The following is a 19335-nucleotide window of genomic DNA, read 5'->3' on the forward strand; positions in this document are numbered from 1 at the left end:
ATCAAGGTTTTAGGTATGGAATTTTGATATGGATTGAAGTTTTTGATGTTGAGTTTAGTATTCTGTATAAGTCCTTGCAAAAGAAATCACGTTTATCTACATTAATCCAACTCTATTTCTATCTTTTTGCAGAAGAACTCAGGAGCCCATGAGCTCACTACCTCTCTCTCTTTCTCTCATCACCTCTCTCTGTCATTCTCTCGCCCTCCTATGATGTCATCAGTCTCACTATCTGCATAATAGGGTATTACGTTAACTATGTTAAGAGACAGAGCAGAGTGGAGGTGGAAACGGAATATAAACACAGCAAGACCGCAGTACTTAGTGCTGATGACAATATGGTACTGTAATGGCAAAAGGACGACTTCATCTCTATAGAACTGGGACAGACAGGTGTGTCCAAGATGTGAGCAGCTGCCCTGGGTGGTTTCTGCTTTGTGTTTGACCTGGGTCAGTGAGAGACCGCTAAAGCCTTTATTTCTTCGATTATCTGAAACAAAAGAGGGAAGATTTATTCGGGCTCAACAGGCAAATGTACGGGCCATTTCCTGAAGAGCAGGTACATCAATAGTCAAAGAAACACATGTTCTATGTCATCCCTCTTGCAGCGGTACTGCACCACTTCAAGTTGTGAGTGGATTTCATCAATCATGAAAGCTGATTACAATTAAGTCTGTATAGTTAAAGCGGGAATTCTTTCAGAGGGAAACCAGTGAACTAACAGGGGAATTCCCCACACAACCAGATGGTTCTCCTTTTAGCAAGAGAGGGACCATGACTGTATAATAATTCCCAGAGCTACGTTTGAAAATGTTTACTCTTGGAAGACAGATCCCTAATCTGTCGTGACCTAGTTCTAAATTCTTACTCCCTTCCCAAATTGCACCCTATTCCCTTTGTAGTGCGCTACTTTGACCAGGTTCCATACACTACGGTTGTATCTTAAATTACATCTTATTTCCTATATAGTGCATTATTTGGGGCGCATCCATAGTCTTTTCTCAATCTTATATAAGTAATATTCTACAAGATTTCGATGGATTTTGAGCTTCTCTTTATTAAAAATGTGTAAAATTCTTTTAAAAGACAAATAATTTAATAATGAGGGCATGTAAAAACATATTAGTATTATTTTATGTGCTGATGTTGACACCTATGAGGGTTGCAATCAGATCTAAACCATATTGCATGTACAATCATCACAGTAACGGTAATGTGTGAGTCTCACCTGTAAATAGCAGGGTTACAAGTCCTTAAAAATACTTTTTGTTAAGATAGTAAGATGATATGGATGGTTGTGAAGCAGTTATTCAAACACCAGCCATTGTTGCTTAGGCCCCTGAAATCGTCCTCATTTCAGCAATATTGGTTATTTTCTGTATCATTTAGAATATTTTCATTAATCGAAACATAAGAAGATATTTAGCTATGCTTATCAAAACAGTTTGACATAAATTGTCATGGTCAGCGCAGAAGATTTAAAGTCCTTCAGAGCAAAGTGTTTTTTGATGAGTGAAAAACGGCTTTGTCACAAAATGGTTGTTGAAACGCAGCTGAAACATGGCCTTGAATGGTGTCACAGGACAGATAGAGAACCGCTACTGCATACACAGTAGCTTGTTTGTTTAGCTACCAGTTGGAAAGTGTATCTTTACTTTGCATTGACAGTGATTCAAAGGCTCTCCAACATCATGTGGATGGATGAAAAGTATCGGCTGTGCTCAGCTCCTTTGGCAGTTTCTTGGGCATATGATGAAAACCTATTTGTCTAAGGCTAATCAGAACACATGTAGATAGGTGGCTTTAGTATCGACCCCTATTACGTTCCTGGCGGTGCATTTGTAGAAGCCCTGGTCTCTCTGTGTGGGGTTCTGGATGATGAGAGAGCCTTGTGGGTGGAGGTACTTGTTGCCAAAGAGGCGTGGCTGGGCACTGACCGCTAGCCGCGTCCTATCCGGCGTCTCCCAGGCAATCTCAGCTCGGGGGATCCCCGTGGCAACACAGTTCAGCTGGACTGCCACGCCATGGCGAGCGTATATCACGGGAGGCGGGCCATTGGTGATGCGAGGCAGGTACGCAATGACGATGACGGGCACAGAGAGCAGGGCGCTGCCGTACTCGTTGGCCGCTCGGCAGACGTAGGAGCCGCGGTCGTAGACGGACGCCTGCTGGATGGCGAGCGTTCCATTGGCTAGGACGGCGTAGCGACCGGCTCTCTGTGGCCGCCCCAGGACCACCCCACTGGGCAGGGTCCACGTCAGCCGGAGGGGGTCCCCCGTGGAGAGACAGTGGAGTTGGAGGCTCTCCCCATTCATAATACTGATGGGGGAGTTGTAACGGTTATTGATCTCTGGTTTCCTCTCCGGGGCTAAAGTAATAGTACGTTCCACTAGCCCGGCTACATTCCTCGCCAGGCAACGGTACATACCACTCTCAGAGACAGAGGGGTTAGTGATGACCAAGGAGCCGTCAGGTCGGTGGAAGAACTTGGAGAACTGGGCACCGCTCATGAGGGGGGAACCATTAGGGAGGATCCAGGTTACTGTTGGGGGTGCTGGGCCTCCTTCAAAGGAGCAGTTCAGGGTCATGGTACCACCTACCGTTAGAGAGAGGCTCTCTGTTTTGGGCCCTCTGAGCTGCGGCCTCTCTACCATCTCTCTAACCTCCAGGTGGACCATCAGCCTGGCCTCCCCGCCCTCGTTGCGTGCGATGCAGGCCAGCTGAGCCGAGTCGGTCCCCTTCGGCGAACGTATATCCAACGTACCGTTACGATGCACCGTCATTCTGCTTCCGTAGTATGGCGCCGGGAGAATGACGTTCTCCGGTAACACCCACATGACCTGGGGGATGGGTGTCCCCACGGCCTCACAGGCCAGCATGGTGCGCTGGTCCCTTATAGCCGTCACTCTGATAGTGTTGACCATACCTCTCAGTCCGTTGATGGTTGGCGGCATCACAAGGACGTCCACCCTGGTGACTTTGCTGTCCTGGCCGGCACTGTTCCTAGCTGTGCAGGTGTAGTTACCAGCATCAAAGCCTTGTGCCTTCTGGACCACCAATGTACCATCATTATGGACCTGGTACTTATCAGAGGAGGAGGCAATGGCCCGGTTAGTGGGGGAGAGCCATGTGATGACTGGTGTCGGCTCTCCCTTGGCGCTGCACTTCAGAGACACGGTCTCCCCATAAAGAACCCTGATGACTTCAGGGCTTTGAGTTTTGTCTCTGATGATCGGAGGGTCCGCCACCACCTTGACGTGAACCTTCATCTCATCCTTCCCTATCTGGTTCTCAGCGTAGCAGGTGTAGTCTCCTTCCTCTCTCATCCCCACGTCGTTGGCGTACAACGTCCCGTTGTCGAATACTACGTATCTGGGGGGTGGGAGGGGTTGGGTGATTGTTTGAAAATTGTACTGTGATCCTTATCGACTATGCAGTTAATGTGCTTCAATAACAGATTGTGTGTAAATACTGTATTATGTGATTCAATAACATATTACGGTACGTGTGAAGTTAGATGTGATTCAACAAATAGCAAGTACCTGCGGGTGCGGCCACCTCTAGCCCTACTATCCGTCTGTTTCAGTGTGTTGATCATGGTGCCGTCCGGCAGAGCCCAGCGGATCTCAGGGTTGGGGAGGCCAGACGCTACACAGTCCACCTTCAGGTCTCCTCCGTACATCACCTTCAGATTCAAAAATATTTCTTGTCTATCCAATCGTACATTAGACAGAAAATCAACCCGAAATATTTGCATGACACTCACATGCAACACATTCAAATATCACATTAAGAACACCAAGGTTCTGCTCCATATGGCAACCTAACCCCTATACAGTGCACTCTTTTTCACTAAGGCCCATAGGGCTCTGGTCAAAAGTAGTGCACTGTACAGGGAATAGGGTACCATTTGGGATGTGGCCCATTATTTACATAGAAACCTAAGACAAAAGACAGACCTTCTGACTGGCCAGCAGCTGCTTCTGCTCAATCTTGGCCGGCTTGGTCAGCACGCTAACCCTCAGAAGCATGTAGTCGTCCCCTATCTTGTTTCGGGCCACACACAGGTAGTCCCCATCATCTTTCTCTGTCATGGCCTGGATGGCCAGAGAACCATTGGTGAACACCCTTATCCTGGGGTCGAAGCTGAAACGCCCCCCCCCAACAAAAACAAGTTTTTATAACAGTATGTCCTGCTGTCCTGCTGTTAATAGCAACCATTTTAGGTATTTTTAAAATGTTTTTTCAGCTAACCTTTAGGGAATAGAAAATGTGCCTGTATGATTTCACAGTAAACCTTCTCATTCATGATAACATCTGATGATGATAGTTGACATACAATGCCGTCAGAAAGTATTCATACCCTTTGACTTATTCCACATTTTGTTGTGTTACAGCCTGAATTCAAAATGGATTCAATATATTTTTTTCCCACAATACCCCATAATGACAAAGTGTAAACATGTTTTTAGAAATTTTTGCTAATATATTGAAAATAAAATACACACATATTTCATTTACATAAGTATTCACACCCTTGAGTCAATACATGTTAGAAGCACCTTTGGCAGCGATTACAGCTGTGAGTCTTTCTGGGTGAGTCTCTAAGAGCTTTGCACACCTGGATTATACAATATTTGCACATCATTATTTAAATAATTCTTCAAGCTTTGTTAAATTGGTTGTTGATCATTTCTAGACAGCCATTTTCAAGTCTTGCCATACATTTTCAAGCCGATTTAAGTCTAAACTGTAACTAGGCCACTAAGGAACATTCTTGGTAAGCAACTCTAGTGTATATTTGGCCTTGTGTTTTAGGTTATTGTCCTACTGAAAGGTGAATTTGTCTCCCAGTGTCTGTTGGATAGCAGACTGAACCAGGCTTTCCTCTAGGATTTTGCCTGTGGTTAGCTCTATTTCCATCTCTTTCTATCATAACTTGAAAATATGATGAGTGGTACTCAGTGATGTGTTGTGTTGGATTTTCCCCAAACATAACGCTTTGTATTCAGGACATAAAGTGAATTTCTTTGCAAACAGGATGCATATTTTGGAACATTTTAATTCTGAACAGGCTTCCTTCTTTTCACTCTGTAATTTAGGTTAGTATTGTGGAGTAACTACAATGTTGTTGATCCATCCTCAGTTTTCTCCTATCACAGTCACCATTGGCCTCGTGGTGAAATTCCTGAGCGGTTTCCTTCCTCTCTGGCAGGAAGGACGCCTGTATCTTTGTAGCGACTGGGTGTACTGATACACCATCCAAAGTGTAATTAATAACTTCACCATGCTCAAAGGGATATTCAACGTCTGCTTTTTAAATCTTTACTCATCTACTAATAGGTGCTCTTCTTTGCAAAGCATTGGTGGTCCCTGGCATCCCTGGTCTTTGTGATTGAATCGGTGTTTGAATTCATTGCTCGACTGAGGGACTTTATAGATAATTGTATGTGTGGGATACAGAGACGTGGTAGTCATTCACAAATCACGTTAAACACTATTATTGCACACAGACCATGCAACTTATTATGTGACTTTTCCCTGCCATAACAAATGGGTTGAATACTTATTGACTCAAGACATTTCAGCTTTTCCTTTTTTACATTTTTTTTTTTAAATGTCTAAAAACATAATTCCACGCTGACATAATGGGATCTTTTGTGTAGGCCAGTGACATAAAATCTCAATTTAATCCATTTTAAATTCAGGCTGTAACAAAACAAAATGTGGAAAAAGTACTGTAAAAAGCACTGTACATACAGACAATGGCCTGTAGTGCATATTAGACAGTGAGTGAAAAAGATGCCAGAAGATGCATACCTGTACTGGGAATCCACTAGTTTCTTAGAGGGGGTCCTCCAGACGATCCTGGGCTCTGGTTTTCCTGTGGCAATGCAGTCTAGCCTCAGCAGCCCCCCATAGACCACGTCAGTCCTCTGGGGAGACGAGGAGGTAATCCTGGCCTTGGTGGAGGATGGGAGTCTCAGTACTGTCAGAATGCTGGTTCTCCTGGAGGCTCCTACCGCATTACTGGCCACACACTCATATCTCCCTGCATTGCCTTGGCCTAGCCCACGGATGTACAGGGTCCCGTTGGGGAAGACAAAGAAATTACGGCCGTTGACGAACTGCGAGGTGAGGAGCTGGACTCCGTCGGGCGTGGTCCAGCGGATGATGGGCGTAGGGGCTCCTTTGGCGGTGCAGTGGATGTAGGCCGTGCTGCCCTCGGGGAGGGACATGTTCTCATAGCGAGGTTGTTGAATGACTGGAGCCAAGGCTGCCACATGGAGACGGACAGAGACTGTATCGGCTCCCGCCACGCTGCTGCCGATACATTTATAGATCCCTCTGTCTGTGTAGCTGGCCTGGGTTATCCGGAGAGTACCGTTACCGAGGAGGTCCACACGCTTGGGGCCAGACTGGGGGCCACTGGCTGGGTTGTCAGGGCCCGGGGCTGGGGGGGCAGTGAGGTGGACCCTGTCAGGCAGCACCCAGGTGACCCGGGGCATGGGATGTCCCTGTACCTGGCACTCCAAATCGATGCCGTCTCCGTGGTACACGGTAGCATCGCGGTAGCGTGGCTGGAGCACTCTGGGATGCTGGGCCAGGACCATCAGGGAGACCACCATCTTGTCCACGCCATACTGGTTCTGGACCATACAGAGGTACTGGCCTCGGTCCTGGGGCTGGCTGTTACGGATGATAAACGTGCCGTTGGGATGGACCTCGAACCTCTGGACCCGAGTGTTCTGGGCTACTGTCGCTCCTGCATGAATGAAAAGAACACATGTTTCAAGACATCGAGCAGATTAAAACAATGCAGATAAAGGATTACTTCTACAACATGTTGTCTGTTGACAAGAATGGAGCATAGCTTATATCATGACAAATAGGATTCTCCTTTTTTTTGTTACATTAACAGGCGGATGTTCTATGAAGAGGGGAGAACAGAAACGGAAGTACTGTTATACATACCAGTGGAGACTCTCGTCCAGGAGAGGAAAGGCTTGGGCTCCCCTACAGCCACACAGGGCAGCTGTGCATCCATCTCTGCATTCACTGTCACTGTCTGCACATCCACATTGGTGATCCGGGGCTTCCCTCTTACAGCAGGTCCTGCTACGGATGGTCTCTGACCACCTCCCGACACCCCACCTGATAACCCCTGTGTCTGGGTAGGGGTCTCTGTCCTCTGGCCCCCACTGGACGGACTCTGAGGCTTCGATGAAGACACTAATGAAGTCTGAGAAACGCTCATTGTGGTGGTGGGAGTGAGAGTGGTTGTAGTGGTCGTCTGTTTGACCATCTGGGTGTTTGTGTTTGTGACTGTCCTGTGCCTGTGGGGTGTTCTGGGTTCTGTGGTGGTTGGTTTAACACCGGTGACTGGATCAGGTCTGATGTCAGTTGACTCTAGTTTAGTAGTGGTGTGGGAGTCGGCTGGTGGTGGTTGTCTGTTGGGGTCAGATCTGGTGATTAGGATGGAGTCTCCTCTGTTGAGGATCGGGTTGTTCCTCTGGTCGGGTTGAGAGATGAGGACTCTCTCTCTGTGACTGTCTGGGATGTGGTTGGAGTTGGAGGGAACCTCCACTGTTCTGGATGAAGGTTGGGTCCTGACCCTAGTGGATGGAGTGTTTAGTACAGGGTTCTGAGGCTTCACCCTAGAGGGGAAAACTACAGATGCCCTAACTGATGTGGAGGTGAGAGGTGACATAGTTGGAGTAACATCCTTTGTTGTAGTAGCAGCAACAGAAACGGCAACATTTTCCACTGGTGTTCGGGCTTTGCCTGTGGTGGATGTGCTTTCTCTGATGTTATAGTGCCCATCAGAGGTTGTTCCGGGCTTAACAGTGACTGTTTTAGAAGGATCAGATCCGTGATAAGAGCTTTCAGATGTCACCGGCATTTCAGTGGTACTAACCCGAGCCTTCTCATGTTCTACCTCTTCATGAAAGGGCTCTTTTGTTGAGGCACCCGGGGCGTGTGTTGTGCCGTGTGCACTGGTTATTTCATGCCGGATAGACGGAGACACGCTGTCAATCTCTTTGACCGGCACTTTTTTAACCTCCGTCGTACCTGTTGTATATCGATTGTCTGGTGTGTTGAGCTGTCCATCTGGTAGCAGTCCCGGTCGAGTGTTGCGGTTCTCCGGGGACTTGTCAGGACTTGGAACAGGGTGAAGGTCTACGGTATCGCTGCCTCCTCTTTGTGTTGTCTCGGTTGGTTTAACTGCAGGAAGGGGGATGCTTGTAAATTTCCCCTGATTGGCTGTCGTGTGCACAACCGAGTGCTCTGGGACTGGGCTCTGAGTGTTCGGAGTCTGAGAGGCTCTTTCTGGGGCTGTTCTGTGATGGCTACTCTGGGATGATTGTTTATATGTTTCTGTTAAAGAGGTTGTGGGAGACGCCAGTGGGGCTGGTGTGCTCCTGAACAGTGGTTTGGCGTGTGGTGAAAGGGTGCCCTTTCGAGTTGTAGGCTTCACTGAAGGGTCAATCCTGTCTTGGTATAAAGAGACTCCTGTGTTCTCTTCGTGACTCACTCTGCCTGATGACGTTGCTTGGCTGCCCGTCGATGGAACTGCGGTATTAAACCTGTCCGTCATGCTTTTGGCCTTGTCGAACATTTCTATTTTAATCCATGTGGCAGTGGTTGCCTTGGTAGTTGTTGGGAGCGCGTCCATAGGTGTGGCTGAGGTTGTAAAATCACTTCTCAACGGATTATTAGGCTTTGGCTTCTTTCTACCCGTATTGGGCCTTCTTCTCCTGCCCCCACCCCCATTCCTCCTCCTGGAGTTCTGGTTTCTGAGTCGAGTAGCCACCTCACCTGGAGTTTCCTTCCTCATATTCACAGCTGAAGTGAGCTCGGTTGTGGGAGAGGGAGTGCTGAGTGGAAGATAGGTTATATTCGACGTTGTTTGCTGCTTTAGCTGTGCATGTGTTTCTAGTTTAGCAGTTGTGCTCTGAGTCTCAGTGAGAGAGTGATCAAATTCATCGCTCTCTGTTTCCGATTCAGAGTACCCTCTAACTGTGGTGGTGGTGAGTGATGGGTCAAGTTCAGCTCTGTCTAAATATGCGTCACCTCCTTCATTATAGCTGTTAACAACACTGGGTTCGTTAGCGTCTTCCGCCCCCTGATTATCCTCAGATGTGGGTGAGATATCAGACTCTGTAACCGCGTCACCATCTGTAGCCAAAGCGGTGGGGGTGGTGCTTTGATTTTCTCCTTGTAAAGAATCGTGGTATGAAGAACTGGTCCAGACGTTCACACGCAGCTGACCCAGGGTCTGGGAGTGTGTGGGTGTGACTGTGTGCCTGCCTTGCGTCTCTGTGTGTGTGACAGTGTTACTGAGCTGCTGGGGAACAGATGTGACAGGCTCTGTGACCGGCTGCGTGAAACGGGCATGATTTGTGCCTGTATCCGCATCGGAGTCTGTGGTGTAAGTAGTGTGCTGAGTGGGTGTATGCGGTATAATAGTGGGTGTGTATGGCTCTTTCTCCTCTTCCTCGTGGAGGTCGTCTATTGATCCCTCTATGTTGTCCGGAGACTCTGTCTGCTTAGCGCTGGCTGTTGTTGTTGACTCCTGATTCGTCTTTGTGGTGAGGTGAGTTGAGCTGGGTGTCATGATAGTGTTACCCTGTCCGTTCTTGTCACGGATTTTGGCCAAAATGTCCGCCCACTTCTCCGGGTCTATATTTTTGTTTGCCACGTTAATCCTCCTCCTCGTCCCCACTGTGTTTTTCTTGTCTTCATCATTTGTCCCTGTCGTGGTTGCTTTTCTAGGTACAGCAGGTCGCCTCCATGTGTTTCTAAATGGATGTCCACCACCCCTGTTTGAACTTTGACCTCTCCGCCGATTCATTAGCTCCACACGGCTCAGGGATGAGGATGAGGAGGAAGAGGAGGAAGACGAGGAGGGGACTTCCTCCTGTGCGCCCTCATTGTCCCCTGATGCCTCCTCAGTGTTCTCCATGGGGGCTTTGACCCTGATGTTGACCCCTGAAGCGGACTGTGGCCGCATTCTCCTCAGTGGTCGCATCTCTGCTCCTAACTGTCTGGTGAGAGTCACCTTAGTAGCCAGGGAATACACACCATGCTGGTTCATCGCCACACACTTATAATATCCACTGTCTGTCAGTCGACTCTCTGGGACTCTCAGAGTTCCGTTGGAATACACCAGCGCTCTAGAAGAGTTGACTCTGTGACTCACTATGTTGCTGTCAGGAAGGATCCAGTTAATCTCAGGGTCAGGAGAGCCAGACACGACACAGTTCAGAGTGAGAGGGACACCGGTGAACCCCTCTACGAGGGTAGGCGCCGTCTCATCCCCTCCAAGAGGGGGAGGACTGGAGGACTCCTCGACCGTCAGGCGGAAAGGGAGGACACTGAGGTCGTCAGAGACCTGGGCGATACAGTAATATATCCCTGAGTCTGAGTGTCCTACAGTTTTAATATCCAACCTGCCGGTGCTCGACACTGACACCCTGTTGTCTGGGCTGCTGTACGGTGCCTCCAGCTGGGTCCCGTCTGGCAGCATCCAGTGAACCACCGTGTCTCCTGAGCTCAACACGTTACAGTCTATTACAGCAGCGCTGCCCACTACAACACTCAGCGTCGTCCTGGTAGCGTTTGTGTTCTCTATCATGACCCATGTCCTGCGTTGTCTGCGCTCCAGCTCAGACTCCACGGTCTGTGTGAGGTGGGTGCTGAGGATCAGCTTGACGCTCTTCCCAGTGGACTGGGGCCTGTTCAGCTGCAGGTCCACAGAGCTCTGCATCAGCCAGGATGGTTGAGCTACCATGTTAGCCTTAACCCCTGTGTAGTACAACGCGTCTCTCTCCAGGTCTTGCCTGTACCTGGAGATCAAGTTTGAGTTTATTAGAAAAAAACACATAACATAGCAGTATGAAATTAGATGCTCTATATCACGTATTGAACTCAAGGCCCATTCAATCCGGCCTGCGGGTGGTTTGATTATTATTAATATATACAGTACCAGTCAAAAGTTTAGACACACCTACTAATCTTTTTTTATTTTTACTATTTTCTACCCTGTAGAATAATAGTGAAGACATCAAAATGATTAAATAACACATATGGAATCATGTAGTAACCAAAAAAGTGTTAAACAAATCAAAATAGATTTTATATTGGAGATTCTTCAAAGTAGCCACCCTTTGCCTCGATGACAGCTTTGCACACTCTTGGCATTCTCTCAACCAGCTTCGCCTGGAATGCTTTTCCAACAGTCTTGAAGGAGTTTCCACATATGCTGAGCACTTGTTGGCTGCTTTTCTTTCACTCTGCCGCCCAACTCATCCCAAACCATCTCAATTTGGTTGTGGTCGGGTGATTGTGGAGGCCAGGTCATCTGATGCAGTACTCCATCACTCTCCATCTTGGTCAAATAGCTCTTACACAGCCTGGAGGTGTGTTTTGGGTCATTGTCCTGTTGAAAAACAAATGATAGTCCCACTAAGTGCAAACCAGATGGGATGGCGTATCGGTGCAGAATGCTGTGGTAGCCATGCTGGTTAAGTGTGCCTTGAATTCTAAATCAGTCACCAGCAAATCACCCCCACACCATCCCACTTCACGGTGGGAACCATGCGAAATCATCCGTTCACCTACTCTTCGTCTCACAGAGACACAATGGTTGTGGAACCAAAAATCTAAAATTTATACTCATCAGACCAAAGGACAGATTTCCACTGGTCTAATGTCCATTGCTCGTGTTTTTTGGCCCAAGCAAGTCTCTTCTTCTTATTTGTGTCCTTCAGTAGTTGTTTCTTTGCAGAAATTTGACCATGAAGGCCTGATTCACGCAGTCTCCTCTGAACAGTTGATGTTGAGATGTGTCTGTTACTTGAACTCTGTGAAGCATTTATTTGGGCAGCTATTTCTGAGGCTGGTAACTCTAATGAACTTATCCTCTGCAGCAGAGGTAACTCTGGGTCTTCCTTTCCTGTGGCAGTCCTCATGAGAGCCAGTTTCATCATAGCGCTTGATGGTTTTTGCGACAGCACTTGAAGAAACTTTAAAAGTTCTTGAAATTTTCCAAACTGATTGGCTCAAACGCATTAAGAAGGAAAGAAATTCCACAAATTAACTTTTAACAAGGCACACCTGTTAATTGAAATGCATTCCAGGTGACTAACTCATGAAGCTGGTTGAGAGAATGCCAAGAGTGTGCAAAGCTGTCAAGGCAAAGGGTGGCTACTTTAAAGAATCAAATATAAAATATATTTTCATTTGTTTAACACGTTTTTGGTTACTACATTTTCTACATCTACAATGTAGAAAATATTAAAAATAAAGAAAAACCCTGGAATGAGTAGGTGTCCAAACTTTTGACTGGTACTGTACATTTATTTATTTTTGTGGGAAAAAACCAATCTCAATCAATATTTAAATTGACTAAAACCAAATCAAGACTGTGTAGAAATGATAATGGACCTACATTTACAGTCTATTCACTCTGTCCAGCTAGCTAACAGTCATCGAAACGAAAGCTAGACAGTCAGGGAGCATCGAAAAATAGAGTGAGGACAATTTTTGGCACATTTTGATGGCAAGGAAATACAATACATTTTAAGTGTGGCCCTTTGGAACTCAGTGAAGACTGAATGCGGCCCTTGGGGAAAATGAGTTTGACAACTGTGCTCTGTATTGAGGACCAATCTGAAATGAACAAATAAAATCACACATGGGCAAATCCTAACTTCCACAAACGTTCACGTGCATTGATCTCAATGCATGACTAAGTGAAAATGTTACTCAAGTAGAATTTGGCCCATAATGATCAGTTAAAAAGCGGTTTCTTAATCCAGCCTACCTGTAGCTGGGCACCGGCTCCTTAGTCAGCATGATCTCTCTCTGCAGGTGAGCGGGCGTGTCGCTATAGTAGGCGATCAGCTTCCAGAGTCTCTCATAATTGTCCCTGTTGATGGGACACTCCAGATCCACGGAGATACTCACATTAGAGGCCAGCTGCAGAGGGTTGACCTGCTCCCAGCTGACCTTAGACAACTCTCTGCGGGGCTCTCCGACGCTGCACTCCAGATCCACTTTGTTCCCATGTTCGTCCGTCAGGCCTAAGGTAATGTTGCCAAATGGCCCCTTGAACTCCTCCAGGGTCATGACCTCGGTCTCTGTGTCCTCTGGGGTCGTAGGTTGATCAGGGGAGGTGATAACGGGGCTGGAGCAGCCCAGTGTGTCCAGGCCCAGGACTTCTTTCATTCGTAAGTTCTTTGGGGAGTAACACATAAGGCAGAGCTGACCTCCTGGGTAGGCCCTGTCCTTTTTACACTTCAGCACACCTATAAAGAAAGGAAGACGAGAGGGAACATTAACATCATTATCCGATGTTTGGAATTCCGAGTGTGAAGGTTGGTTAGGTTTTGGACATACATTTTCAAGGCACAAATGTGTAAAATGAGCATTGATCCAATTGTATCTGCCATCACTGACAAATACGTACATTCACTGAGTAGCTGGTAAATAAAATACATAACCTGGTGAGTTTTTGTTCCAGTCGGGGAACCACTTCATCCTGCAGTCACATGTCCAGGGGTTCCCATGCAGGAAGAGGTTCTCCAGCTGGGGCATTCCTCCCAGCAGCTTCTGGGGCAGCGAGGTCAGGCTGTTCTCCGACAGGTACAGGTGCCTGATGAATCGATAAGGAGACAGGAGGGACATTATAACGTTAGCTTCAAACATCTTGGCTCCATCTCAATTCCTCCTTCTGTGATTCCTCACATCCTATTTCCTTGCCTCATTTTCAACTGCATTAGAGAAGGTCCCACCCCTCTGACCTTCTACAATGGGTTTTGAGAAGACGGTGAGGAGAGAGGACGCAAAGAATCGAGGAAAGATGAATTGAGAAAGTGCCCGATACTATGATAAAACTGATAAAATATTGTCCAGAGCATTATGGGTACTGTAGTTCATCATGCTCGGCTTCACCTGAGGGTGGAGACGTGGAAGTGTCCCATCATGGAGAAGGTGGAAAAGGTAGAGGGGTGGAGCTGCTGCAGTCTGTTCCCCTCCAGCTGTAGGAGACGTAGGGAGGTGAGGCCCTGAAAGGTGTCTGGTTGAATGAACTCCAGACGGTTGTGGTCCAGGTGGAGTCTGGTCAAAGACCACAGACCCTGGAGAGTGTGTCTGTTGATCTCCTTCAGTTTGTTATAGCTCATTTTCAGCATCTGAGGGAAAGAAAGGCAGAGGTGAGTGAGTTATCATCCTAATAGAATAGAGCAGGGTTTCCCAAACTTCAAATAACCAACTCATCATCAAGCTTTGATTATTTGAAAACAGCTGTGTAGTTCTAGGCCAAAAAAACTAAGCTTCAAGTTCCTTGGTGTCCACATCACCAACAAACTAACATGGTCCAAGCACACCAAGACAGTCGTGAAGAGGGCATGACAAAGCCTATTCCCCCTCAGGAGACTGAAAAGACTTGGCAGAGCCTCAAAAAGTTATACAGCTGCACCATTGAGAGCATCCTGACTGGTTGCATCACTGCCTGGTATGGAAACTGCTCAACCTCCGACCGCAAGGCACTACAGAGGGTAGTGCGTACAGCCCAGTACATCACTGGGGCCATCAAAGACCCCAGCCACAGACTGTTCTCTCTAATACCGCATGGCAAGCGGTACCAGAGTGCCAAGTCTAGGACAAAAAGGCTTCTCAACAGTTTTTACCCCCAAGCCACAAGACTCCTGAACAGGTAATCAAATGGCTACCCGGACTATTTGCAGTGTGCCCCCCCCCCCACCCCTCTTTTACACTGTTGCTACTCTCTGTTTATTATCTATGCATAGTCACTTTAATTCTACCCACATGTACATATTACCTCAAATACCTGGACTAACCGGTGCCCCCGCACATTGACTTTGTACCGGTACCCCCTGTATATAGCCTCGCTACTGTTATTTTACTGCTGCTCTTGAATTATTTTTTATTTTATTTTTTACTTAACACTTATTTTTCTTAAAACTGCATTGTTGGTTAAGGGCTAAGTAAGTAACTAAGCATTTCACTGTAAGGTCTAACCCTGTTGTATTCAGCGCATGTGACAAATAACATTTGATTTGTACCTGTAAGGACATGAGATCCCTGAAGGCCCCGTTGGGAATGTTGTGGAGATCGTTCCCATGCATCAACAGAAGCTCCAGCTTCCTCAACCCAGCCAGAGAGGTCTGGGTCACATGGTTTATGGTGTTAAACCTACAGGAAACAACGACGACACAAGCAATTCATGACTGACTATTAACTTACTTGACGTGTTCTTTGTGGAGCGACGTGCCTTCGTTTCTGACTGTATAAGAAGAAATGGCTAAAGACATGACTGAACTTAAATCAAAACATTGTCAATAAAGGTGGCAGTTGGGAACATATACAGTGGGTGGGCCTTTCTGTTATTTTTAAGAAATAGCTCATATGTAAAATGACTCAGTAAAAAGCATGGGGTATATAATAAGCATACAATAAGATTACATCAGACTTCACTGTAGGCATATTGCATTATGCACATTTACTTGTGACTTGCAGAGAGATTAATTTCAGGCACATGCTCAGCACATGTTTAACTGTAAACAATTCTAAAGGCCTCTAATTGTATTGGCCTACAATGCACATGCATAAATACAAATCGTATACTTTATGCACTTCACATTTTACACATACTGCACGTCTGTAGGTATAAGTTATTGTGCACGACGCTTGTTTTTTAGGCCTATGGTCTCATTGCGGGTCATTGAATAAAGTCAATCCACCAGGCTTACCCCAGGTTCATGCGCTCCACTTGTCTGGGTATGCCGGCGGGCACCGCGAGCAGGGAACGGAACGTGCAGTGCACCTCTGTGGCCTGAGGACACGTGCACTGGCGCGGGCAGGGGAGACTTGTAACTGGCACCATCAGCACGGACAGTATCAATATGAATGCGGCGGGACAATCCATCTTCAGCTGCGCATCCATCCACCACAAAGTGTTCCTACCTCCTATCACTGGAGGGTTACAGATTCATTATTGGCTCATTTCAGTAGTACTCAAACACAAATGAAAAGGTGAGCTCTGACAAAAAATCGTTTTGACTATGCGCGAAATTAGTGACCTCTGTATGAACGCATCTTTACGCACATCAAACATGGTATGACCTGAACCGAAAGGAAAATATGAAACATCTCACCTTAGATTGTTTTATAAACTTTTATTTAGATCCAGACTCACTGTATCCCATTTTACCATGGCTTTGGTGTCTCCTCAACGCCACTCCTCACGAAGCGCATAACTCCATAGTTATACAGTCCTATAATGACAAACTCCCCAAAGAATAAAATAGTTACAACAAATTCCGATGTAAAATCCGTAGACAGAAATGCGCACAGGGCTTCGATAGACTGTTTGAAGTATCCGTTTAGTTTCGTGTGTAGCCCCTTGAGAAACTTTGCAAATAAAATGTAACTTCTGCCCAAAACGGTACAGTGCAGGATGCGCCTTCTACGGACAGCGAGGGGTGAGTGAATGGCTAATCGTTTCCAACATACAGTCAGTCTCGAGAAGCAGAAGGACCCAAGGAGGGGTAATAAAGTGAGAGAGACGTAAGAGACGGCAACTGCTGAAATCGGCTACAGTAGGTCGTTACAATAAGGATATCGTTTTTCCATTGACAGTTGGCCACTTCCAGGAATCGCTGTTTTGAGACTTTATCTTCATTAAATTCATGAATTCATTTATAAAAAATTAAGGAAGATACCACAGGCTACTTCTTTTCTCTGTTGTACTTCTCTACTGTAGACCATCATGTGAGGTTACCTACTAAGTTAAGGGAGCAGACAGACCAAGGTCAAGTTTATGTTGGTTTTACAGCCCTGTCATTTAACATCTCCCCCTCCATCACACAACACACACAGTACTGTATCAGCAAGCACATGTGTCATTTGCAAGCATTCCAGGAACCACAAACAGTATGTCACACTGGCCAATCTATCCCCATATCCCCTTAGTTGATTTGGTGTTAATAGGACAGCATTTTAGAACACGCAAATCAGATCGTGTGTGTGTGTGTGTGTGTGTGTGTGTGTGCTTGTAGGGTGAGGTCTATATAAAAGTTCAGAAAACCTGATCCCTAGGGACTGACCTCACAATAATCCTTTAACCCACCAATGGGAAGCCTTGTGGCTGAGGGAGGCAGCGGACCCTATTGACCTGCTGTGTGTGATCATGTCAACCTTGAGGAGCGAAGAGTTCAAAGTTTCCCAGGGGGTCAGAGAGCTGAGAAGCCTGTGTGTTTATTTAAATTATACCTTCCCCTCATAGAATAATTACTGGTCCATACCTTTTGCCAAGAGTGGAAAGATATCATTGTGAATTATGGCTGTACACTTGCATTACTTTGCCTTATGCAAGTTAATACAAAAAGTGTTATCTCTTAACATGCCATTCATATTACTTTTGGCTTTCTAGTGTAGAAGCAGATACAGCATAATTAAAACTCATAACTTGTATTTGGCATTTTCATTTTATGATGCAGTGCTATGCCGAAGGCGGGGAAAATACACTGTATTTACGATACACAAAGAAATCTCCTGCAGAAAGGTATTTTGCTTGTTTAATTAAAATAATTGTGTTTATTTAAGAAACCCCAAGTGGGTTAATTGTGTTTAATCTTTGAAACAGGACTTGTTCCTTAGTCTCTCTCTCGTGCGCTCTCTCGTGCACACTCGGTCTCGCTCTCTCGCTAAAGCATCGACCACAACAGGCATTCAGTTAGCTGAGTAAACAACATCAACATCTACCCTGAGACAGAATCCATGAACCCCTTAGGAAAGCTTTAATGATGGTTAATTATGGAATAACTAAGATGTTATTAAGGAGAGGGGAAATCTATCGCTTTGTTGAAGAAGAAAACACAGTAGCAAACATAAAGGCCATTATATACTATCATTAAGCACAGTGGGATGATTAGCATTAGAGCATTATAATGAATAAATCAAACTTACAAAACCTGATCCCTGGGGACTGACCTCACAATAATCCTTTAACCCACCAGTGGGAAGCCTTGTGGCTGAAGGAGGCAGCGGACCCTATTGACCTACTGTGTGTGATCATGTCAACCTTGAGGAGCGAAGAGTTCAAAGTTTCCCAGGGGGTCAGAGAGCTGAGAAGCCTGTGTGTTCGACCAACCGCCTGAGATATATGTCAGACCGTGATCCTGTCCTGACATCTATCATCATGTCACTTCAACAGCCAATAGCACACAGCTGCACCAAAGCCACATGTAGGTGTGGCCAATATCAAAGTGCCAAGAGGGGGACCTAAAGTACAGAGTCACCTCGGTCCAGCACCACACACATTGCGTCATCTTGACAAGCTGGTCCAAAAGTCAGATAGCTTGTGCAAGATATCCTCTAAAGAGCGTACATACACATATAGCAGATTCCATTTGATGAGGGTTAATGTTCTGGGATTTCCGCTCTGGAGATCTGTAAAAGAAGATGAGAAATGTATCATGAAATTAATATTGGAAATACTTAATTGATGGCGATTGTGCCTGCCACCAAAATGATACCTTCCCCTCAGACTAATTACTGGTACCATACCCTTTGCCAAGAGTGGAAAGATATCATTGTGAATTATGGCTATACACTTGCATTACTTTGCCTTATGCAAGTTAATACAAAGTGTTATCTCTTAACATGCCATTAATATTATTTTTGGCTTTCTAGTGTAGAAGCAGATACAGCATAATTAAAACTCATAACTTGTATTTGGCATTTTCATTTTAAAATCCAGTGCTATGCCGAAGGCGGAGAAAATACACTGTATTTACGATACACAAAGAAATCTCCTACAGAAAGGTATTTTGCTTGTTTAATTAAAATAATTGTGTTTATTTAAGAAACCCCAATTGGGTTAATTGTGTTTACAGTGTTTAATCTTTGAAACAGGACTTGTTCCTTAGTCTCTCTCTCGTGCGCTCTCTCGTGCACGCTTGCGCTCGCTCTCTCGCTAAAGCATCGACCACAACAGGCATTCAGTTAGCTGAGTAAACAACATCTACCCTGAAACAGAATCCATGAACCCCTTAGGAAAGCTTTAATGATGGTTAATTATAGAATAACTAAGATGTTATTAAGTAGAGGGGAAATCTATCACTTTGTTGAAGAAGAAAACACAGTAGCAAACGTAAAGGCCTTTATATACTATTATTAAGCACAGTGGGATGATTAGCATTAGAGCATTATAATGAATAAATCAAGCTTACAAATCGAGGCAGATTGGCAACAGATAAGTTATTGTCCATGCCATATTTGACATGACAACACAGTAGTGTGTCA

At 45.9% G+C, this 19335-nt stretch overlaps 1 protein-coding gene across 1 annotated transcript; it reads right to left on the bottom strand.

Moving 5' to 3' along the window:
- Positions 1 to 1031: 1031 nt before the first annotated feature.
- On the bottom strand, positions 1032 to 17401 carry mxra5a (matrix-remodelling associated 5a). The gene is made up of 11 exons (XM_038980125.1): positions 16185 to 17401; positions 15780 to 16002; positions 15093 to 15222; positions 13960 to 14198; positions 13509 to 13660; positions 12830 to 13313; positions 6976 to 10850; positions 5821 to 6766; positions 3960 to 4146; positions 3543 to 3685; positions 1032 to 3372 (listed from the first exon to the last, which is right to left on the bottom strand). Exons 2-11 carry the CDS (start codon positions 15971 to 15973, stop codon positions 1779 to 1781), a joined length of 7944 nt encoding a protein of 2647 aa, XP_038836053.1. The 5' UTR covers positions 15974 to 16002; positions 16185 to 17401; the 3' UTR covers positions 1032 to 1778.
- Between the last annotated feature and the right edge of the window lie 1934 nt (positions 17402 to 19335).

This window comes from Salvelinus namaycush, chromosome 40 (genome assembly GCF_016432855.1).
Source record: "Salvelinus namaycush isolate Seneca chromosome 40, SaNama_1.0, whole genome shotgun sequence".
Taxonomy (NCBI): domain Eukaryota; kingdom Metazoa; phylum Chordata; class Actinopteri; order Salmoniformes; family Salmonidae; genus Salvelinus; species Salvelinus namaycush.